This window comes from Pristis pectinata, chromosome 14, assembly GCF_009764475.1.
Source record: "Pristis pectinata isolate sPriPec2 chromosome 14, sPriPec2.1.pri, whole genome shotgun sequence".
NCBI classification, from domain to species: domain Eukaryota; kingdom Metazoa; phylum Chordata; class Chondrichthyes; order Rhinopristiformes; family Pristidae; genus Pristis; species Pristis pectinata.
The window spans coordinates 49,304,939-49,326,290 of NC_067418.1; the positions used below are offsets into that span (position 1 = coordinate 49,304,939).

Genomic DNA, 21,352 nt, shown 5'->3' on the forward strand with positions numbered 1-21,352 from the left:
CCCTCCCCCTCCCCTCCCCCTCCCCCTCCCCTCCCCTCCCCCTCCCCTCCCCCTCCCCTCCTCCTCCCCTCCCCCTCCCCCTCCCCCTCCCCTCCTCCTCCCCTCCCCCTTCCCCCCTCTCCTCCCCTCCCCCTCCCCCCCGCCCCCTCTGCCTCCCAGCCTTCCCCCTCCCCCCCCCCCCCCCAGCCTTCCCCTCTCCCCCTCTCCCCCCCCCCCCCCCCACTGTTCCCTCCATCCTCTGTTCTTGGTCAAGTTATTTGCAGTTACAGCATTACAGATATTGAAACGTGTGAGAAATATTAACCGTGATCACATACTCCCATCACATTTTTAAACGTCCATTTTCATCCTCTTGTATCTTCAATGATTTCTTACGACACTTCTGTATTTGAAGTTTGCAGATGCCAGCATCTGCAGTTCCTTGTACCTCCAAGTTATTTGCATCCACGTGTATTTGAAAGTGAACAGGTGTTTCGTTGCATGTGTTTGAACCAGGATAAATCCACTCTTATTAATTCAAATGAAGATGTATGTTTGAGTTCAATATCTGAACTTTCTGCTAATCCCACTCCATTGCAGGTAAATAATTTAAGACATCATGTTGGAAGAAAGATTCTCAGAGTGAAGCTTCCCCTCAGCTGCCGTGTGGAAGTGGCAGAGATTGATTTCTCTGAACAATCAGCAGCTCAGCTATGGCTTTCTCACGCAATTATCTATGGCAGAAAGTGAACTTGATAGACTTTAGTCTTATCATTTCCAGCAGTTCTTCTGTTCCTGCCGTCCCAATGAGTGCAGCCATGATTTGTATTACTGGATTTCCTGCTCACAGTGCAGAGTTCATTACATCAGTGTAACTAAACATAGATTGAGTAATCACTCTGTTGTACATCTGCACTTGGTCCATAAGTGTGACCTTGAGTCTCTTGATTTTTGCACCTTACTAGAGTTGTAGAGTCAAAACAGGCCCCTCTCGCCGACTGAGTCCGTGTCGCTCAGCGAGCACCCAGTTACACTAATCACATTTTGATCTTCCCTATGTTCCCATCAACCTCCCCCCCCCCCCCCCCCCCGGATTCTACCATTCTCCTATGCACTAGGGGCAACTTGCACTAGCCAATGAAACCACCAAAGTGTACGTCTTTGGGATGTGGGAGGAGACCGGCGCAGCCAGAGGAAACCCACGCAGTCGCAGGGAGAACGTGCAAGCTCCACGCAGACAGCGCCAGGGGTCAGGATCGAAGCTGGGTCACTGGAGCTGTGAGGCAGCGGTTCTACTTGCTTCTCCACCGTGCCACCACACCATGGTTCATTCCAGCAATAGCCATGCGAGCTTGAGTAACGGTGCCTCATCTTTCTGAAAAGCAGCCATAACGTTGAATTTACCAACTTTGAATTTCTACCATTAAATCCATTCCTATCATTAAGAGGTGAGGATGCTGTAGGATTGATAGACCGGTGTTTTTGGGATTGGGTTTCCCCATGGGATGGTGTATTGTGGAGGGTCATGGCTGTCACGTGACAACACTGACCCCATCTGGTTGGAAGACACACTGTCAGTCAAGGTTTGGCTCCACCCCCGCCCCTCAGGGCACACCTGACAATTGGTCGCTTTAAACACCTTTGTACCTGGCACACTTGACCATTGGCCCTTTTGAACTACCTGGGCTGGACCACCCAGCCCTCCAGCACTATAGAGAATGATGCATGTGCTTGGTTCTCTCTCTTCGTTGTCTCCGAGGGATGCCGAGGTAAGCTGTGCTCTGCTTAAGAGAAATTAGTTAGAATATCCCTCTAGCAGAGAACCGATGCTTGCACTGAGATCAAGGGGTGGCAGGCATTGTATTGTTTCTTCCTTGATTCGTTTGTACCCAGTTTGTTGTGCGTGTGCGTGTGCGTGCGCATCTCATCCTTGTTGCGATCCCCCCACGTTCGCGATCACCCGCGTGTGTGTGCGCGCGCGCGCGTTCATTCCTGTTCAACCTATCCTGCGTTTGTCTTTTATAAATAAATAATTTTAGCTCCAAAGACTGTGTCCAGAGTCCTTGCCCTTTGAGACCTTTCGAACTTGTCTTACAACAGCTGGTCAACAACCCTTGGTTCTACTTGTTTTGTATCTAGTCACGTTCCTGGGCTGCAGGAGTGCCTTCCAGTTGCCAGGTTACCCATCGTACTTCCCTTTCTGCCATTCACACCTCCACAGGGTGGTGCAGCGAGTCGAGTCTGTCAGCCTCACAAGTGCTGACTGCCGGTGCCGTCCGGCTGGAGCTTGCACGTTCTCCCCGTAACCGTGCAGGTTTCCTCCGGGCGCTCCGGTTTTCTCCCACATCCCAAAGATGTGCAGGCCGGTGGATTAATTGGCCACTGTAAATTGCCCCTAGTGTGAGATAAGTGGTTGAACCTTGGGGGTGTAGTTAATAGGAATGTGAGAATAAAGTTATTGGGATTAATGTACGTTTCTATAAATGGGCGGTCGATGGTGGGCATGGACTCGATGGGCCGAAGGGCCTGTTTCTGTGCGGTGTCTCTCTGTAACTCCTCTGAGGATCGAAGAGTCTTTTCATCGCTGTGACTGCTATTGCACTTTTATTGCATTTGTTTTTTTACTCATCTCTTGCCCTCCTGGTCACCTCCTTTTCCCCCCCTCCCCTTTCCCCTGGCACTCTTCCTCGTACATTAAAATGAAAGGTCACAGCCCCGAAGCGTTAACTCTGACCTTTAGCTTCAGGCACTCTCTGACTTGCTGAGAATTTCTTCCACTTTGTTTTTTTCACATTTCCTGAATTCCCACCAATTTGCACTTTCGAGATGCTTACTCAGTCGTAACCGGGTTGTAACTCAGTGGCAGTTGTTTTTTTAGACAGACGAGGTAAAAAATAAAAGTTAAGTATTTATTCTGTGTGTTTTGCTGTCGACAAAGGACGATAATTTTAATGTGCAATTGTGTATTGGAATAGTAAGAAGTGATCCCTCAAACGTGTATTGGAATGGCACCAAGTATCATGTTGTATCATCACACAGGTAGAAATGACAGTGGTTGTGTTTTGTTCGAGATGGTTTCATACTCTGCCCACTGTTGAATGGATTGCAGCTGCTAATAGGTCTTACAGCCACTCTATACACTCCCTGTACACTCATGACTGTGTGGCCAGATTCTGCACTAACTCCATCTACAAGTTTGCAGATGATACCACCGTTGTAGGCCGTATCTCAAACAGCGATGAGTCGGAGTACAGGAAGGAGATAGAGAGCTTAGTGAAATGGTGTCATGACAACAACCTTTCCCTCAATGTCAACAAAACAAAAGAGCTGGTCATTGACTTCAGGAAAGGGGGCAGTGCACATGCACCTGTCTACATCAATGGTGCTGAGGTCGAGAGGGTTGAGAGCTTCAAGTTCCTGGGAGTGAACATCACCAACAGCCTGTCCTGGTCAAATCACATAGAAGCCACGGCCAAGAAAGCTCACCAGCACCTCTACTTCTTCAGGAGGCTAAAGAAATTTGGTTTATCCCCTTTGACTCTCACCAACTTTTATCGATGCACCAAATAAAGCATCCTATCTGGATGTACCACGGTTTGGTACGGCAACTGCTCTGCCCAGGACCGCAAGAAACCGCAGAGAGTTGTGGACACAGCCCAACACATCACGGACACCAGCCTCCCCTCCTTGGACTTTGTCTTTTCCTCTCGCTGTCTTGGCAAAGCAGCCAGCATAATCAAAGACCCCACCCACCCGGGACATTCTCTCTTTTCCCCTCTCCCATCAGGTAGAAGCCTGAGGGCACATATCACCAGGCTCAAGGACAGCTTCTTCCCCACTGTGATAAGACTACTGAACGGTTCCCTTATACAATGAGATGGACTTTGACCTCACAACCTACCTTGTTGCAACCTTGCACCTTATTGCACTGCACTTTCTCTGTAGCTGTGACACTTTACTCTGTACTGTTATTGTTTTTACCTGCACTACCTCAATGCACTCTGTACTGACTCAATGTAACTGCACTGTGTAATGAATTGACCTGTACGATCGGTATGCAGGACAAGTTTTTCACTGTACCTCGGTACGAGTGACAATAATAAACCAATACCAATACCAATGGACACAATGTCTTCTCTGCCCATTGGCTGTAAGACTTATTGGCAGCTTCAATCCATTCAACAGTGGGCACAGTATGAAACCGAGACATTTACCCTGTCTTAATGGATTTACACCACATCCTGACCCAAAATAACTATGCTCTGAACGGGTCAGGCAGCATCTATGGAAGGAAATAGACAGTCAATATTTTGGGTGGAGACCCTTCACCTGAGAGTAGAGGGGAGATAAGTGTAAAGAGGTGAGGGGAAGGGGTGGAGCAGGTGACGGGTGGATCCAGGTGAGGAGGGGGTGATGGGCGGGTGCAGGAGGGGAGGGCGGGAACAGTGACAGAGGCTGGGAGGTGACAGAGGGCTACAGATGTGGGAATCTGACGGGAGAGCAAGGTGGAGCATGGAATCGACGGAGGGTGGTGGGAAGGGCAGATGGGAACAGTGGGGTAGGGGGAGGAGAGGACCCAGTGGGAGTAATGTGTGGGTGGTGGGCAGATGGTGTAGGTGGGGTGTGGGAAAAACTGGGAGATAGGGGGCTGGGGGATTTGGGAAAAAAGGGGCTATGTGAGAGGTCCTTGGTAGATCAGAAGGGAGAGAAAGGACAGAGAGGAGCAGTTTACCTGCAACTGGAGAATTCGATGTTCTTGGGTCGGGTTGCAGACCACCAGGTGGATTATGATGTGCTGTTTGTCCAGTCTGTGTCTGGCCTCAGCTTGTCAGCGTGAGGTGTGGGAAGGGGCGGGTTGAAATGGCCAGCAAACAGGAGCTCCGGATGTCCATGGTGGATGGAGCACAGGTGCTCAGCAAAGCGGTCGCCTCGTCTACGCTTGCAGGGGAGGCCGCATGGGGTGGGGAGGGGAGGGGAGGGGAAGATGCGACGGGTGTAGCCGCGGAGGGAAACGGACAGTCGACATCTCGGGTCGAGGCCGTTCATCTCTCTGACCTGCTGAGTTCCTCCAGCGGTTTGTTCTTTGCTCCAGATTCCAGCACCTGCAGTCTCCTGTGTCTCTCTGAGAAAGTGCTGCATGGTCAGAGGATCCATCCTTCGCAACCTGTTAAACCGAGGCTTTATTTTAAGAGTCGGAGAGTTTTCCTGGCAATCTGGCGAGAACGTGTCTCGCATCGACATTAGTCATGCTGAATATCTGATGGTCATCACATTGCTGGTGTGGGATCTGGCTTTTCTACACTACAACCGGTGACTGGACTCAAACATATTCACAAAGATGTGTTGATAGGTGCTGCTGAAATGGCAGCCCTTTTTTTTTTGTTCTGCACAGTGTCTGGATTTGTTGCTGCCATAAAAACAAGGAAAACATTTTCAAAAATTATACTTTAAAAATAACAGGTCACTCATTTGAGTGTGAGATGGGGCAAGATTATTTTTCCCAGAAGTCGGGATCTTTGGAACTCTCTTCCTCAGAGAGCGGTGAAGTCTCCTAATTGTACGTTTGAGAGCTCGTGGGTGTGTGGAGACTGAGACCGGCAGAGCTGTGCAGACTCAGGCTCCAGACTGCTACTGCCATTGTGTGCCTGCAAGCATCTTCAAAAACAATTGTAAATCTGAAAGTGGTGACACATCTAGACAGGGTGGTGAAGAAGGCGTTTGGCACGCTGGCCTTCATCGGTCGGGGCACTGTGTACAAGAGTTGGGATGTGACGATACAGCTGTATAAGAGTCGGGATGTCACGATACAGCTGTACAAGACATTGGTTATGCTGCACTTGGGAGGATTGGGCACAGCTCTGGTCGCCCAGTTACAGGAAGGGTGTCATAAAACTGGAAAGGGTGCAGAAAAGTTTCACGAGGATGTTACCGGGACTGACAGGCTTGAGTTATAAGGAGAGACAGGATAGGTTGGGGCTTTTTCTTCCCTGGAGTGTAGGAGGCTGAGGGGTGACCTTACAGAGGTTTATAAGATCATGAGGGGCGTGGGCAAAGTGAATGGTCACACTTTTTCTTGGGGGCAGGGGAGTCCAAAACTAGAGGGCATAGATTTGAGGTGAGAGGGGAAAGATTTAAAGGGGACGAGGAGCAAATTTTTCACCCAGAGGGTGGTAGGTATGAGGACCGAGCTGCCAGAGGAAGTGGTAGAGGCGGGTACAATTACAGCATTTAAAAGACATTTGGATGGGTTTATGAATAGGAAGCGTTCCTCGGGATATGAGCCAACTGCGGGCTTCTGCCCTCTTCCTTCGCAGTCCTGATGAAGGGTCTCGGCCCGAAACGTCGACTGTTTATTTCCCTCCACGGATGCTGCCCAACCTGCTGAGTCCCTCCAGCACTTTTCGTGTATTGCTCCAGATTCCAGCGTCTGCAGAGTCCCTTGTGTCTCCTGCAGGCAAATGGGACTAGCTTGGGTGGGCCACTTGGTTGCCATTGACGAGCCGGGCTGAAGGGCCTATTTCTGAGCTGTAGAGCTCTATGACTCCGTCACAATGTGCTTAATGCCACATGGGTTCATTTACCGCTGAAGTTGCCGATTTTTGTGTCGAACTGTTCATGTTGGGTTGAAAGCCAGACTGTGGCAATGGTGCTGTGGGAAGTTTCCTGTTGGTACAGTTCGTTACTGATTGACCGAGGGCTTTGTGGTAAACTCAGTCAGTGCAGAATCTGGGATTCAGTATCACATTCAATCCATGTGATAATGGGAGCTTCATGATCAGAATTCAATAAAGGGACAGCACGCAGACTGTTACACACACAACGGATTGGCAGGCATTGCAATTCGGTCACACGGCAGCATTGCAGACAGATGAACTGAGTCAAATCAGCGGAATCAGTCAAAGGTGAGAGTGGGTAAGGGAACTGGGATCGGTTAGAGACACAAGCATCGGAATTCAATCCTGACACAGGGATTCAGTGAATCCAGTACAGTGATGGGATTTGATTCAAGAAACAGTGCAGGGACAGGGATTAATGCAGGGTACAGTGCAGGGAGGGGGACCGGGATCCGACGCAGGGCACGGTGCAGGGGTTGGAATGGAATTTGGTGCACAAGGCATCTAGGAATCAGGTCGGGGTTTCAGTGGAAGGTTTGTATCACGAGGTGAGGTTTGGCAGGGGGTCTTCCCCATGCACCAATAACAGTGGGTTGTTCGGTTTCCCTGTGTACGTGTAATCTTTGCTAGACCACTAACAGTACCACAGTAAATGGGTAACAAGAGGTTTACAGAATTAGGTCTTCACTTACAGTGCACACTGCACAAATATCACACGCACACACAGACATGAGAACAGATCAGATATAAAAATATAATCATTTTAACGTCAACCCATAAAGAATGTGTGGCCTCCAAAGATACATCAGTGGGAAACGTTGGGGCTGCTGCGGGTGTTGCTGCGAATGTGCGGGGTTCAGGGGGAACAGGGTGTTTGAGGAGATGACAGTGGAACAGGGAGACCTGGTCCATTGGTTAGGTGGCAGCACCGGTGCTGGGAGACTCTGCTGGGCGGGTTTGCTGCCGGTTCTCCTGCCGCAGGCCCACGACGGACAGCTGGTCTCCGAGGGTCTCTGCCAGCGAGTTCCGCTCCACCTTCTGCAGCCGCTTACACCCTGGGTCCTTGTCCTGCGGCTCTGGCGACCTCCTGCTCAGCACCTGACCGGGCCCGTCCGTGTCTTCCGCGGCAGCGGGGTCCGAAGGTTGCCTCGTTCCCAAAGGTCCCCTGCCGGTCTGGTGCATCGCCACCGGTGTCCCGCTCACACCATTGGGCAGTGAGAGCCTGTTGGCCCTGGTCTTCAGTCTCGGGAGTCCCTGTGCTTTAATTTTCTTGCGATTCACTTCAGGGTCGCTGGCTTGTAGTGCGGATGGATAGGGTTCAAATGGAGCTGTGAGCTTGTAGAGCCCATCCTCAATGTTATTCACATCTCTGTCAAAGTGTCACAAGTTACCCTCATTAGTGTGTACTGACAGAACTGTAGTGTGCACTCTCAGATTAGACTCACTAACACCATGGGAACGTGCAGGTTAGCTTAATCAATCCAGGCTTAAACCCGGATACGTCATACTGCAGCCCAGTAACGGGCTTCCTCCTCCTCCTCAGTCTGGAGACAAGGATCGGGATATGATGCAAGGTACAGTCCAGAGGCGGGGACCGGATGCAGTCTAGGGATAGGGATTTGGGACAGGGATTGGGACATGATAAGATAAGGTATCTTTATTAGTCACATGTACATTGAAACACACAGTGAAATGCATCTTTTGCGTAGAGTGTTCTGGGGACAGCCCGCAAGTGTCGCCACACCTCTGGCGCCAACACAGCACGCCCACAACTTCCTAACCTGTACGTCTTTGGAATGTGGGAGGAAACCAGAGCACCCGGAGGAAACCCACACAGAAACATGGGGAGAACGTACAAAGTCCTCACAGACAGCAGCCGGGAATTGAATCCAGGTCGCTGGTGCTGTAATAGCGTTACGCTAACCGGTGGCCCTCAGTCCCCTGCATACTTTGTCGACTGATAGCCCTCCATATTCCTCCAGTGATGAATGCAACTATGGCCAATGGAATTTAATGTGGGTAGGTGTGAGGAGGTCCATTTGGGTCCAAGATGGATGCCAGGCTATCTCCTGAAGGATAGGAGAATATGAGTTGGGAGGAGCAGAAGGGTGGAGATGTCCGAGTACAGAATTCACCGAAAACCAGCGCCGAGAAACAAAATATAATTTGAAGCATTGGAACGTTGGTCATTATCTCAGCGAAGGGCTGGAAGTTATAGTCTGAGTACGCACAAGTTTCAGAGCAGGTGCCTCACAGAATAAGATGGGAGCGTACAACGTTAAGAGTTCAAGGGCAGGTTGCACTAACTAAGCATTCTCTTAAGTAGAACAGGTTGAGGGATGATGTGATTAGGATTAAAGGATTTACTGGAGGGATGGAGAGAAATCTTTCCCACTGTCTTATTCAAAGACAGCCAAGGAAAATTAAACAGGGTATTGAGGAGTGCTGACGGGTACAGATCCTCGCCCCTCACTGCCCTTCCTCACCCACTGCTTTACATCTTGAGCCAAAGCTCTTGCGGACTTGGGGGCTCAGCTCGAGCTGAACCCAGGTCCATGTGTGGCCCACGATGCCCCGGCACAACAAGCAGCTGTCTCTGAGAAGACGGCGCCGGTCTGACACAATGCTTACTCATCCTGCTCTGGCACGGTGTCCAGGCTGACCAGCGAGGCTGTGGCCATGCTGAGCGTGACCGGTGGCGCCCGCTTCCCCCTCTCAGACCCATGTACCCTGGATCCACTGCTACTCTGGGCCATCTTCGGAGACTTGCTGACGATATTCTTCCTATACACAGGCAGAAGACAAGGTTAATTGGAGAAAATACTGCACCAGGAATGTCAAGAACTCTGCAGAGCATGGTAGTATACAGTGTGGGCACTGGGCTGTGTGACGATGCAGTGTGGGCACTGGGCTGAGTGACGATGCAGTGTGGGCACTGGGCTGTGTGACGATGCAGTGTGGGCACTGGGCTGAGTGACGATGCAGTGTGGGCACTGGGCTGCGTGACGATGCAGTGTGGGCACTGGGCTGAGTGACGATGCAGTGTGGGCACTGGGCTGTGTGACGATGCAGTGTGGGCACTGGGCTGAGTGACGATGCAGAGTGGGCACTGGGCTGAGTGACGATGCAGTGTGGGCACTGGACTGTGTGACGATGCAGTGTGGGCACTGGACTCTTCGAGTGACATACAGTGTGGGCACTGGACTTGCCAAGGCTCTCGGTTTACCTCGATGACACCTCAGTTCCCATAGCCATCTCCTGTTCCTCGTTGCCTGGGGGCAGAGAGGTTGTCTCCCCGATGTGCAGATGATCCTCAGCTAAGAAAAAGTATATTAGAAAAAAGAATTAAAATAATACACATCGGATCACTGATCAATAGACTGAAGATAGCTCAGCCCTAAGGAGAACATTGACTAATAAGAGGAAAGCAACTCCCTCAGGTCTCTTTCTCTCTCTTTACAATATTTTTATTGAATCCATGAAAAAAAATACAGAGTACATGCATCAAGAAAGAGAATAAAAATACTACTGAATACGTTGTATTAACTGGTACTTAGGTTACAATACTCCAAATCAATAATCACATACAGTAGTTAGTTAATAAAAGAAGAAAAAATTGAGATATTTTATCATAAAAATCTACTCCCACTACCAAAACCTGAAGCTGTTAGATAGAAGAAACAACAAGGAAAAACTTTTAAAAACATAACCATGTCAGCCAATATCTGCATTCTAGTCCCCAAATCAGAGATTTTGAAAATAATTCAAAAAAGGTCCCCATAGGGTTTGAAAGTCTAGGTTAGGTTCAAAAATTGAACAGCGAATCCTCTCTAAATTCAAGTACGACATAACATCCCGTAACCATTGAGCATGAGTGGGCGGAGTGATTTCCTTCCATTTAAGCAATACAGCTCTCCTGGCTATAAGAGAAATAAAAACCAGAATATGTAAATCAGAAGCCTTCAAAGTTTTTCTCCAACAATCCCAAACAGTGCAGTCAAAGGATTAAGTTTAAAATTTATTTTGAGAAGTACAGGAAAAGTATGAAAGTCCTCTGTCCAATATTTTCCCTCAGGTCAATCAGTGGGAAACTGGCCTATTAGGAACGGTAGTGGTAGTCTGTGTGTGGAGCCAGAGGATTAGGTGAGGGCTTAAATGAATACTTACAGAGTCATACACCCCAGAAACAGGCCCTTCAGCCCACCATATCCATGCCGACCATTAGGCCCACCTACACTAATCCCATTTCCCACATTAGGACCCAATGCTTGCCTAATCGAGTGCCTGTCTAAATGTCTCTTGAACACAGTGATTGTATCTGATTTCACCACCAATCCAGGTACCGACAGGGTCTCTGTGTAAGAGCAAAGATCCTCTCAGATCCTCATTAAATCTCCTTCCTCTCATCTTCCTATGTCTACCATGGGAAAAGGATTCTGACTATTGACCTTGTCTGTTCCTTTCATAATCTTCCGTACCTCTATCAGGTCACCGCTCGACCTCCTTCGCTCCAGGGAGAAGAAGCCCAGCCTATCTAATCTCTCCCCAGAACTAAAGTCTGCCAATCCAGGCAGCATCCTGGTAAATCTCCTCTGCACCCTCACCAACGTAACCACACCCTTCCTATAACGGGACAGCCAGAACTGCTCATGATACTCCAAGTGCAGTCTAATCAATGTTTTGTAAAGTTGCAATGACGGGTACACCACTGATCACAGACTTCTTACCTGCATCCACCAAGGAGAAGGACATCGTAATCGGACAATTCAGGGATGGTGTGGTGGAACTCTAGAGTAAATCACCCTTGAAAAGGAGGAGCTTAAAGGTGAATAAATCCCCAGGGTCTGACGAGATGTATCCCAGGCTGCTGGGGAAGTAAGGGAAGAGATTCCTGGGACTCTCACGGAGCTTTTCAAATCTTCTCTGGTCATGCAAGAGATGCCAGATGACAAGGGGACGATGAATGTGGTACTTTTATTCAAGAAGGGTAGAAGGGTAAGCCAGATTGGCTGAACAACCTATTAAGTCAATCACCAGTGGTAAGGAAATGATTAGTAAAAGTTCTGAGGGACAAACTTGGGGAGTTAGCAATTAATCAGGGATAGTCGGCATGGCTTTGTTAAGGAGTGATCTGTCTGAGCAATTTGATAGTATTTTTCTAAGGGGTTAAAAAAATGTATTAATGAGGGCTGTGCAGTTGATGTAGTTTACATGGACCCTCCAGTGAAGCCTTTAATAAGGTCCTCACATCAGAGACTGGTCCAAAAAAAAATTAGAGCAGATGGGATCCAGGACAATTTGACAAATGGGATCTGAAATTGGCCTGGTGGTAGGAGGCAGGGGGTGATGGCAGAGGGTTGGTTTTGTGATTGGAAGTCTGTGTCCAGTTCTGTCCCACAGGGATCAGTGCTGGGACCCCTTACCGACTTTATACACATTAATGTTCTGGGTGTGAATTTAGGAGGTGTGATGAGTGAGTCTGCAAATGACATGAGATTTGCTGGTGTTACTGTAAGTGACAAGGGGCAGTCTTAGGCTACTGGACAACACCGATCAGTTGGTAAGGTGGTCAGAGCAATGGCAGATGGAGTTTAATCCGGAAAACTGTAAGGTGATGTATTTAGAAGGATGAGTAAGACTAAGGATACACTCAGAGAATATTAGGACCTCAGGTAGTCCTGAGGAACAGCATGTACAAGTCCACTTGTACACCAAATTTTTCAGGATTAAACTCCATCTGCCATTGCTCTGCCCACCTTACCAACTGATCAGTGTTGTCCAGTAGCCTAAGACTGCCCCTCGTCACTTGCAGTGTCTGAAACTGTCTGCACAGATAGATGTGGTGAAGAACGCCTATGGGATACTTGCATTTGTTAATCGGGGCATAGAATATAAGAGCAGGGAAGTGATGGTACAATCTTGTAAAGCATTGGTTAGGTCACAGATGGAGCCTAGTGTACAGCTCTGGTGCCACACTCTATGTGATTGCACAGGAGAGCTTGTGGAAGAGATTCACACAGAAATTGTCTTGGGGCGGAGCATTTCAGCAATGAGGGGAGACCGGAAAGGCAACGTAGACAGTGAAACCTCTCCCCTTGAGCGGGAATGTCTGCAAAAAGAGGGCACAGGTTTAAGGTGAGGAGTTTGAGGTTTAGACAGGGTCCAAGGTCTCAACCCAGAGGGTGTTTGGAATCTGGAACGCACTGCCTGAGGGAGTGGGGGGGTGGAGGCAGAGACCCTCACAACATTTAGGAAGCATCTGGACATGCAGTTATGGGATGTTAGCATTCATAAGTCATGGGATCGAGTTTAAGAGCCGAAAGGTAATGATGCAGCTTTACAAAACTCTGGTTAGGCCACACTTGGAGTACTGTGTCCAGTTCTGGTCACCTCATTATAGGAAGGATGTGGAAGCGTTGGAAAGGGTGCAGAGGAGATTTACCAGGATGCTGCCTGCTTTAGAGAGTATGGATTATGAGGAGAGACTAAGGGAGCTAGGGCTTTACTCTTTGGAAGGAGGATGAGAGGAGACATGGTAGAGGGGTACAAAGTATTAAGAGGAATAGATAGAGTAGACAGCCAGCACCTCTTTCCCAGGGCACCAATGCTCAATACAAGAGGGCATGGTTTTAAAGTAATGGGTGGGAAGTTCAAGGGAGATATCAGAGGGAGGTTTTTTACCCAGAGAGTGGTTGGTGCATGGAATGCACTGCCTGGGGTGGTGGTGGAGGCAGTTACATTGGTCAAATTCAAGAGATTACTAGATAGGCATATGGACGAATTTGAAATAGAGGGATATGTGGGAGGAAGGGGTTAGATAGTCTTAGGCGAGGTTTAAAGGTTCACACAACATTGTGGGCCGAAGGGCCAGTATTGTGCTGTACTGTTCTATGATTCTGTGATTCTATAAATCGCAAAAGCACGGAAGGCTACAGACCAAGTGCTGGGAAATGGGATTAGTTGGAAGGCCAGCACAGATACACTGGGCCATGGGCTGTGTGACTCTATAATTGATCTACAACCAATTAAAAGCCTCTGATTTAATTTTATGATCACCAGCAGGATTGAAAACAAAACATTCAATACTGTTCTTCAAGCCTCCTTGGAAAAAAAATCTGACCCTTGGGAATTTCTGGCCCACAATCTCTGGAAAAGGATTAATTGGGGGTGGTACTGAGTGCTGTCCATACCTCAGGAGTGCATGGGCACCCTCCATAGACAGCTCACCTCAGAAATTCCCCAGCTGCTTGCCCCACAGCCACCCCCTGACCCACCTGTGGCAGACTCTGCCCTTCCCACGCTGGGCTCATCCGTCAGCTCCAATCCCACAGAACTGGAGCGAGTAGATGTCGTCCGCCATTCTGAGGGACTGCCTGAGAAGAAGACCAGGAATCTGTTACACGTGTTGCTGACTTTACACAGTAAGGAGAGTTTTCTGTAGGAGATACTGTTCAGTGAGAAGGGCAAGGAGCCCGGAGAGTGGGTCTGCGTACCGAGAACAGGTCTGCGTACTGAGTGGGCCTGCCTGTTGAAAGCGGGTCTGCATACCGAGAACAGGTCTGCGTATTGAGTGCAGTCATGTACAGAGGACGGGTCCACGTACTGAGTGGGTCTGTGTACTGAGAATGGCTCCGTGTGCTGAGTGGGTTCGTGTATGGATGGAGGGTCCGCGTACTGAGTGGGTCTGCGGACCAAGAAAAGGTCCGCGTACGGAGGGGGTTTGTGTACGGAGGGCGGGTTGGCATACTGATTGGGTCTGGCTACCGAGAACAGGTCTGCGTACTGAGTGGGTTCGTGTATGGAGGGTGGGTCCGCGTACCGAGAACGGGTCCGCGGTGCCCTGCAATAAGTTTTTAAGTCTGCACACGGATCTCCCAGCTGCTTGTCATGTTGGCGGGCTGTACCACATGTACATGGTGTGTGCAAGGCTGCAGCCCCTATTTGCAATATCTGAAGGTTGCATTTTAGCCCAACCCTCTTCATATTTGGTCACCCAGTGCGGCGGTGGGGCAGGGCGGGACGGACAGCGGATGTCCTGGTAAACTTGATTGTGGGGTTGGCCAAGTTAGCCATCCGCGGGTCACGGAGGAGGGCAGCTGAGGGCTCCACCCGGGCTGATTGCCTGGCGATCTTCTGGGGGAGGGGGTCGGGGGTGTCTGTGCCTGGGTATCCCCGGAGAAAGAACATGTGGTGTCCACGGGCACCATGGAATTGTTGGGCACCTCAGGGGATAAATTGCATCCTGGATGGGGATGGGAATATTCTAGTTTAGTTGGCATTCGTTATTGTTGTAGTTAATAGCCTTTTGTTGTAGTGTCGTAGCACTTGAAATAAACTTATTTTTGTAAAAAGAAAGAGTGGGTCTGTGTACTGAGCGGGTCCGTGCGCCGAGGGCGGGTCCGCGCACCGAGAGAGGGTCTGCGCACCGAGAGCAGATCTGTGCACTGAGAGAGGGTCTGTGTACCGAGAGCGGGTCTGCGTATGTGACTGCTCCCCGATGGAAGAGGCAGTGAGGTGTCAGGCTGACCAGGATAAACTGGTCAGTCAGAGAAGAGGAAGCTGTGGGGAAAATGGGCCAGTGGTGGGGGGGGGGGAAGTGGTGGGGTGGGGGAGGCGGAGGAAGAGATGAGAAGCGGCGGGGGGGGACAGAGAGAGGGGGCTGGGTGGGAGACGGTTGGGAGACACAGAGAGAGAGAGAGAGAGAGAGAGAGAGTTGGCTGGGTGCAGGAGAGAGGAGGAGGTGAGGGCAGAAGGGGGCCGTGGTGAGGGGGAGAGGCTGGAAGGAAGATGGCGAGGGGGGAAGATTGATGATGGGGAGGAGAGGTCTGGGTGTGGAGGGACGGAGAGGCGAGGATGTGGGGAGGGGAGGGAGAAAGTGGGGAGTTAGGGCCTTACTGTACAGGTTTCCAATCACCTTGATGATCACTTGATGGCCCTAATCACCCACACTGGGGAAAAACACGATGATGCTGGAGGAACTCAGCAGGCCGGGCAGCATCCGTGGAGAAAAGCAGGCGGTCAAATGTTTCGGGGTCAGGACCCTCCTTCAGGAAACGTTGACCGCCCTGCTTTTCTCCACGGATGCTGCCCGGCCTGCTGGGTTCCTCCAGCGTCATCTCAATTCCAGCATCTGCAGTCCTTTAGTCTCTCCACACTGGGGAAAGGCAGGATTGGGGGGGGGGGGGGGGGGGCGGGGGGGCGGGTGTCCTCGGAGAGGGAGCAGGTGGTATCTGCGGACACCCTGGGTGGATTCTGCGATGGGTGGGTGTATTGTGGAGGGTCGAGGCTGTCACGTGACAGCACTGCCCACTACCTGGTCGGAGGACACACCACTGCCAATCAAGGTTTGGCCCCACCCCACCCATCAGCGCACACCTGACCATTGGCCTTGCTGGCACCGGGCCATTGGCCTTTGTAAATTACCTGGGCTGGACCCCACCAGCCCCCCAGCACTATAAAGAGTGCCACATGCGCTCAGCTCTTCCTCTTTGTCTCGTGAGGGATGACCCTGCTTCACTCCAGGCCGAGCACTGTGAAACGGCACTGGAGAAATCATTGGTGAGGTGTGCTCTGTTAAAGGGTTGGGAGCATTTTAGTTAGTGTCCCTAGTAGCATAGAGCCATGCCTGCACTGAGTCAAGGGGTGGTGGGTATCGTATTGTTTTTCCTTGATTGTCTGTACCTAGTTCGTTTTGTGTGCGTGTGCGTGCGTGTGTGCATGTGTGTGTGCGTGTGTGCGGGTGTGCGCGGGTGTGGGTGTGCGTGGGTGTGCGCGGGTGTGCGTGTGCGGGTGTGCGTGTGGGTGTGTGTGTGTGTGTGTGTGTGTGCGTGTGTGTGTGTGTGTGTGGGTGTGTGTTATCCCCGTTACCATTTTCCCACGTTCGTCTTTTGTAAATAAATCATTTATTTCCAGGACTGTGTTCAGAGTCCTTGCCTTCTGAGACCCCGAACCTGTTTCACAACAGTGGGCCCCTCAAGGGATCGCGTGTGTCGTGGGCGGTGAAAATGCAATTCTTCTCTGAAGCGTTGCGTGTGCGTTTAGAGGGTGCTAGTTAGCGTTATTGCTCTAGTTCTGTAGTTTGTATCGTTTTTCTTCAACTTTCTGTATTAGTTGCAGTAGTTTGACACCGGATGTCCTTTTGTGATGCTTTTAGCAAATAAATGTTTGTACTTTTTAAAAAAAAAGGCAGGATCAGATTTCCCAGGAATGGAACCCTGCCCTGGTCACATGACTGATCAAGAGCCAATCAGCAGCTGAGAGACGAAGCACAGGGAGATGTCGCGTGAACCCGTTGACTGGGGTCTGTGGGGATGGAGGAGTCTGGTGCAGCTGGTCCCTGCAGACGGGTGACCAACCCTGAGGATACCATGTGCTCTTTAGCTACTCCAGCTCCACAACCTCCCGTCCTGCGCGCCCTCGCTCTCCCCCGCAGCGTTTGGGACCCCCGCCGCAACTTCATGCAGGGCCACACCTTACCCGACTCTGCAGCGGTGACTGGCTTGGGTCTCACTTTGGTGTCTGGCCTGGCTATCAGTCCGTCGGCAGCTGGACTCAGCCCTTCCAGTGGCGCCGGCGGCCTCGGTTCCTCCAGGTGAGGAGTAGCCGACTTTGACGCGAGCTGCCGATTTGTTACCGGAGTCCTGGGGCCCGGGGCTGAGTACGTGCTCAGAGGTCTGTGCGGGGAAGCGACCGTTAGTGTGTCACTGCATACCTGGAGGCACAGAGGGACAGCCCGTCCCCACCTCCCCCCCACCCCCCAGGGACACCCCAGTCTTGGGTCCCCACCACCCAGGGATGCCCCAGTCTGTGTCCCCACCCCAGGGACGCCCCAGTTTTGTGTCTCCACCTTTAGGGACGTCCCAGTCTTGTGTCCCACCCCTAGGGATGCCCCAGTCTGTGTCCCCATCCCCAGGGTCGCCCTGCTCTGTGCCCCCGCCCATGTTCCTTCCTTACGGTTAAGGAACATGGTGACTTTGAAGGACTGAATCCCTTTGTTCCACCGTCGGGCAGAGTCGAGGTGTCCAGAAAGCAATGTGCATGCTGCTGGTGGGAACCTGTGTCACGGGGAAGGCCGTGGTCGGAGATCAACCACTCACTCTGACGAGAAGGGACGACCAAAGGGTTGGCTCTTGTTGGAGAGAGAGAGACTGCTTCACACAAGGGCTGAAGTCAGACTCTGAGATATTACAACTATCTCCAGCTCCAACGTACATATTACAAACAACGAAGGTCCCAGCGCTGATCCCAGGATGAAAGAACGACAAGGATGGCAAGGTTCGGGACCTTGGATTACAAGAGATATTGTAAGTTTAGCCAAAAGAGAAAGGAAGCCCGTGTAAGGTTTAGGAAGCCGAAATCAGACAACGGATTTGAGGAATATACAGGAATGGACTTGAAATTAGGAGAGCTGAAAGGGGGCTAGGAAATGTCCTTGGTAAGTAGGATTAAGGAGAATCCCAAGGCATCTTATACATATATTAGGAGCAAGAGGGGAGCTAGGGAAAGAATCGATCCACGCAAGGATGAAGGACGGAATTTATGTGTGGAGCTAGAGGAAGTAGGTGAGTACTTCACCAAGAAGGACGTGGATAATAGTGAGATCAGGGAGGGGTACGCTGATATCCTAGGGCATGTCAATATTAAGGAGGAGGAGGTGTTGGGGGTCTTGAAAAGTTGGTAAAGTCCCTGGGATCTGATGGAATCTATCCCGGGATACTGAGGGAGGCAAGGGAGGAGATTGATCTTTGTATCCTCTTTAGCCACAGGCAAGACACTGGAGAACAGCCAATGCTGTTCCATTGTTTAGGAAAGGACCAACCAGGAAATTATAGGCCTGTGAGCCTTACATCAGTGGTGGGGAAATTATTTGAGAAGATTCTTCGGGATAGGATCTATTCACATTTGGAAAAAACATAGGCTCATTAGGGATAGACAGCATGGCTTTGTTTTTGGGGGAGGTCATGTCTTAGAAATTCGACTGAGTTTTTTGACAAAATGTCAAAGGTGATTGATGAGGGTAGGGCAGTGAATGCTGCCTACACGGACTTTGGTAAAGCATTTGACAAGGTCCCTCATAATAGGCTTGTCCAGAAGATTGAGTCACGTAGGATCCACAATGAGTTGTTAAATTGGATCCAAAATTACCTTGATAACAGGAGACAGAGGGTAGTGATGTTTGTACTGTGCTGGTGCTGTAATGTTCTATGTTCTGTGCTGTACTGTGCACAGCCTGTGCTGTGTAGTAATGTTCTATGTTCAATAAGTTGGGATTGATTTACTTGGAACAAGAGATGCTGAGGAGGGACTTGATTGAGGTGAATAAACTTATAAGGGGCCCAGACAGAGAAAAATCAGAAGGAGCTCTTTTCCTCAGCAGAGAGGTCAAAGACCATGGGGCGTAGATATCACTTGGAAGGAATAGGAGATGGGGAAGAGGTTTTTACCCAGAGTTTGGTGGGCTCTAGTTCACACAGCCTGAAACAGTAGGGGCAGCAGACGTTGACACTGCGTTTAACCCATACTTGAACTTGCCCTGTAGAGACACAGACCCTGTGCTGGGAGGTGGGATTAGGTTGGGTGGACCCAAGACATGGAACAGGGAACAGGACAAAATTTGTCTCACTTTAAGAAGATACTAAGCCAGATGATGACAATCCTGGCCAGAGGAAATGCAGGCTTAACACCTACATGGATAATATGGAGACACACACAGAGGGAGGGAGGGAGTTTAGCGCATTGAGAGCAACGGTGGAGCATTGAAAATGGGGATGAACAAGAGAGCAGAATTAGAGGGGTGCAGTGGGATTCCAGCAGCTTACAAAGGGAGGGAGAGGTGAACCCTCGGAAAGATGTGACAGCGAGTATAAGGATGCACACAAATGCGCAGATACCTACCGATTTAGGGTTGCGGAGGGAATACGTCTCAGAGGCAAACCACCTAGGAGGTGAAAGATCACAAACATTCAGATCTCAAGAATATCCTACAGTTTTAAGCACTGAGCACTATAGTCAGGAAGTCATGTTGCAGTTGTATAAAACTTTGGTCAGGCCACATTGTATGCAGTTCTGGTCATCACATCACAGGAATGCTGTGGAGGCTTTGGAGACGGTGCAGAGGAGGTTCACCAGGTCGTTGCCTGGATTAGAGGGTATGAGCTATAAAGAGAGATTGGACAAACTTGGGTTGTTCTCTCTGGAGCGTCGGAGGCTGAGGGGAGACCTGATGGAAGTTTATAAAATTATGAGAGCCATAGATAGGGTAGACAGGGCCTTTTTCCCAGGGCAGAAATGTCAAATACTAGAGGGCATAGCCTTAAGGTGAGATGGGGAAAGTTCAAAGGAGATGTGTGGGGCAAGTGTTTTTTTTTTCACAGAGAGTGGTGGGTGCCTGGAATGTGCTGCCAGGGGTGGTGGTGGAGGCAGGCATGATAGTGGACTTTAAGAGGCATTTAGACAGACACATGAACAGGCAGGGAATGGAGGGATACAGATCATGTGCAGGCAGATGGGGTTAGTTTAATTTGGCATCATGGTTGGCACAGACATTGTGGGCCGAAGGGCCTGTTCCTGTGCTGTACTGTTCTATGTTCACTTGGTTCTATTTGGAAATTTCAATTTGGAATTTCCTTTCCTCTGACCATGAAACAGAGGTTAGACTCCTTGATATAATGGAGCATACAATGATATAAAGGGGCAGGCACGGTAGTGTAGCAGTGAACGTGACGCTATTACAGTGCCAGCGGCCCGGGTTCAATTTCCACTGCTGTCTGTAAGGAGTTTGTACGTTCTCCCCATGTGTCTGCGTGGGTTTCCTCCGGGTGCTCTGGTTTCCTCCCACATTCCAAAGACGTACGGGTTAGGAAGTTGTGGGCGTGCTATGTTGGCGCCGGAAGCGTGGCGACACTTGCGGGCTGCCCCCGGAACACTGTCAGCAAAAAAAGATGTGTTTCACTGTGTGTTTTGATGTACAGGTGACTAATAAAGAGATCTTATCTTATCATTAGGCGGAAACAGTTATGATAGGATACAGTCACGTGGTTACTGGGAGGAGACTGTGACAGGGTAGGGTTTATGTGGGTTGTGGATGGAGATTGAATGGGTGGAGATAATCAACCAAAGGGCAATACATGTAGTGGGCGGTGGGTGGTGGGAGACAGATTGCAGGATCCGTGCGTGGGGAAGTATACAAGGCTTGTGGAAGATTAAGTGGATGGTCAAGTTCACGATGAGGAGAGTAATGAGGGGACTTATGGAAGAAGTTCGAATGGGAGGGGGGATTCCATTATGTGGATGAGGTTACATGAATTGCACATGGAGATTAAATGGGCTGGGCTTGTGTATTGTGGAGGGTCGTGGCTATCATGTGATAACACTGCCCCTACCTGGTGGGATGACGGCACTGCCCCCACCTGGTCGAAAGACACACCACTGCCAATCAAGGTTTGGCCCCGCCCCACCCATCAGCGCACACCTGACCATTGGTCCCTTTAAGAACTTTTGTACTTGGCCTCAGGCCATTGGCCTTTTTAAATTACCTAGGCTGGACACCCCCCCCCCCCAGCCCTCCAGCACTATAAAGAGTGCCACATGTGCTTGGCTCGGCCGCTTTGTTTGCTCTGAGGAACCGTGAAACGATGCTGGAGAGACCGTTGGTAAGGTGTGCACTTCACCAAGGTTAGGAGCGTTCTAAGTTAGTATTCCTGGTAGCATCGATCCGTGCCTGCACTGAGTCAAGGGGTGGCGGGTAGCGTATTGCTTTT

At 50.2% G+C, this 21,352-nt stretch overlaps 1 protein-coding gene across 1 annotated transcript in view; it reads right to left on the minus strand.

The window, feature by feature from the left end:
• Nucleotides 1–6,346: 6,346 nt before the first annotated feature.
• Nucleotides 6,347–21,352, minus strand: part of LOC127578008 (cytosolic carboxypeptidase 2-like) — an 84,735-nt gene continuing 69,729 nt past the window's right edge. Inside the window, exons 19-24 of the mRNA XM_052029714.1 lie at nt 19,488–19,530; nt 17,070–17,266; nt 13,868–13,966; nt 9,820–9,910; nt 9,225–9,377; nt 6,347–7,962 (exon numbers count right to left, since the gene is read on the minus strand). Of these exons, the coding sequence (XP_051885674.1) occupies nt 7,509–7,962; nt 9,225–9,377; nt 9,820–9,910; nt 13,868–13,966; nt 17,070–17,266; nt 19,488–19,530 (1,037 nt within the window). The 3' untranslated portion in view covers nt 6,347–7,508. The remainder of the gene's footprint in view (nt 7,963–9,224; nt 9,378–9,819; nt 9,911–13,867; nt 13,967–17,069; nt 17,267–19,487; nt 19,531–21,352) is intronic.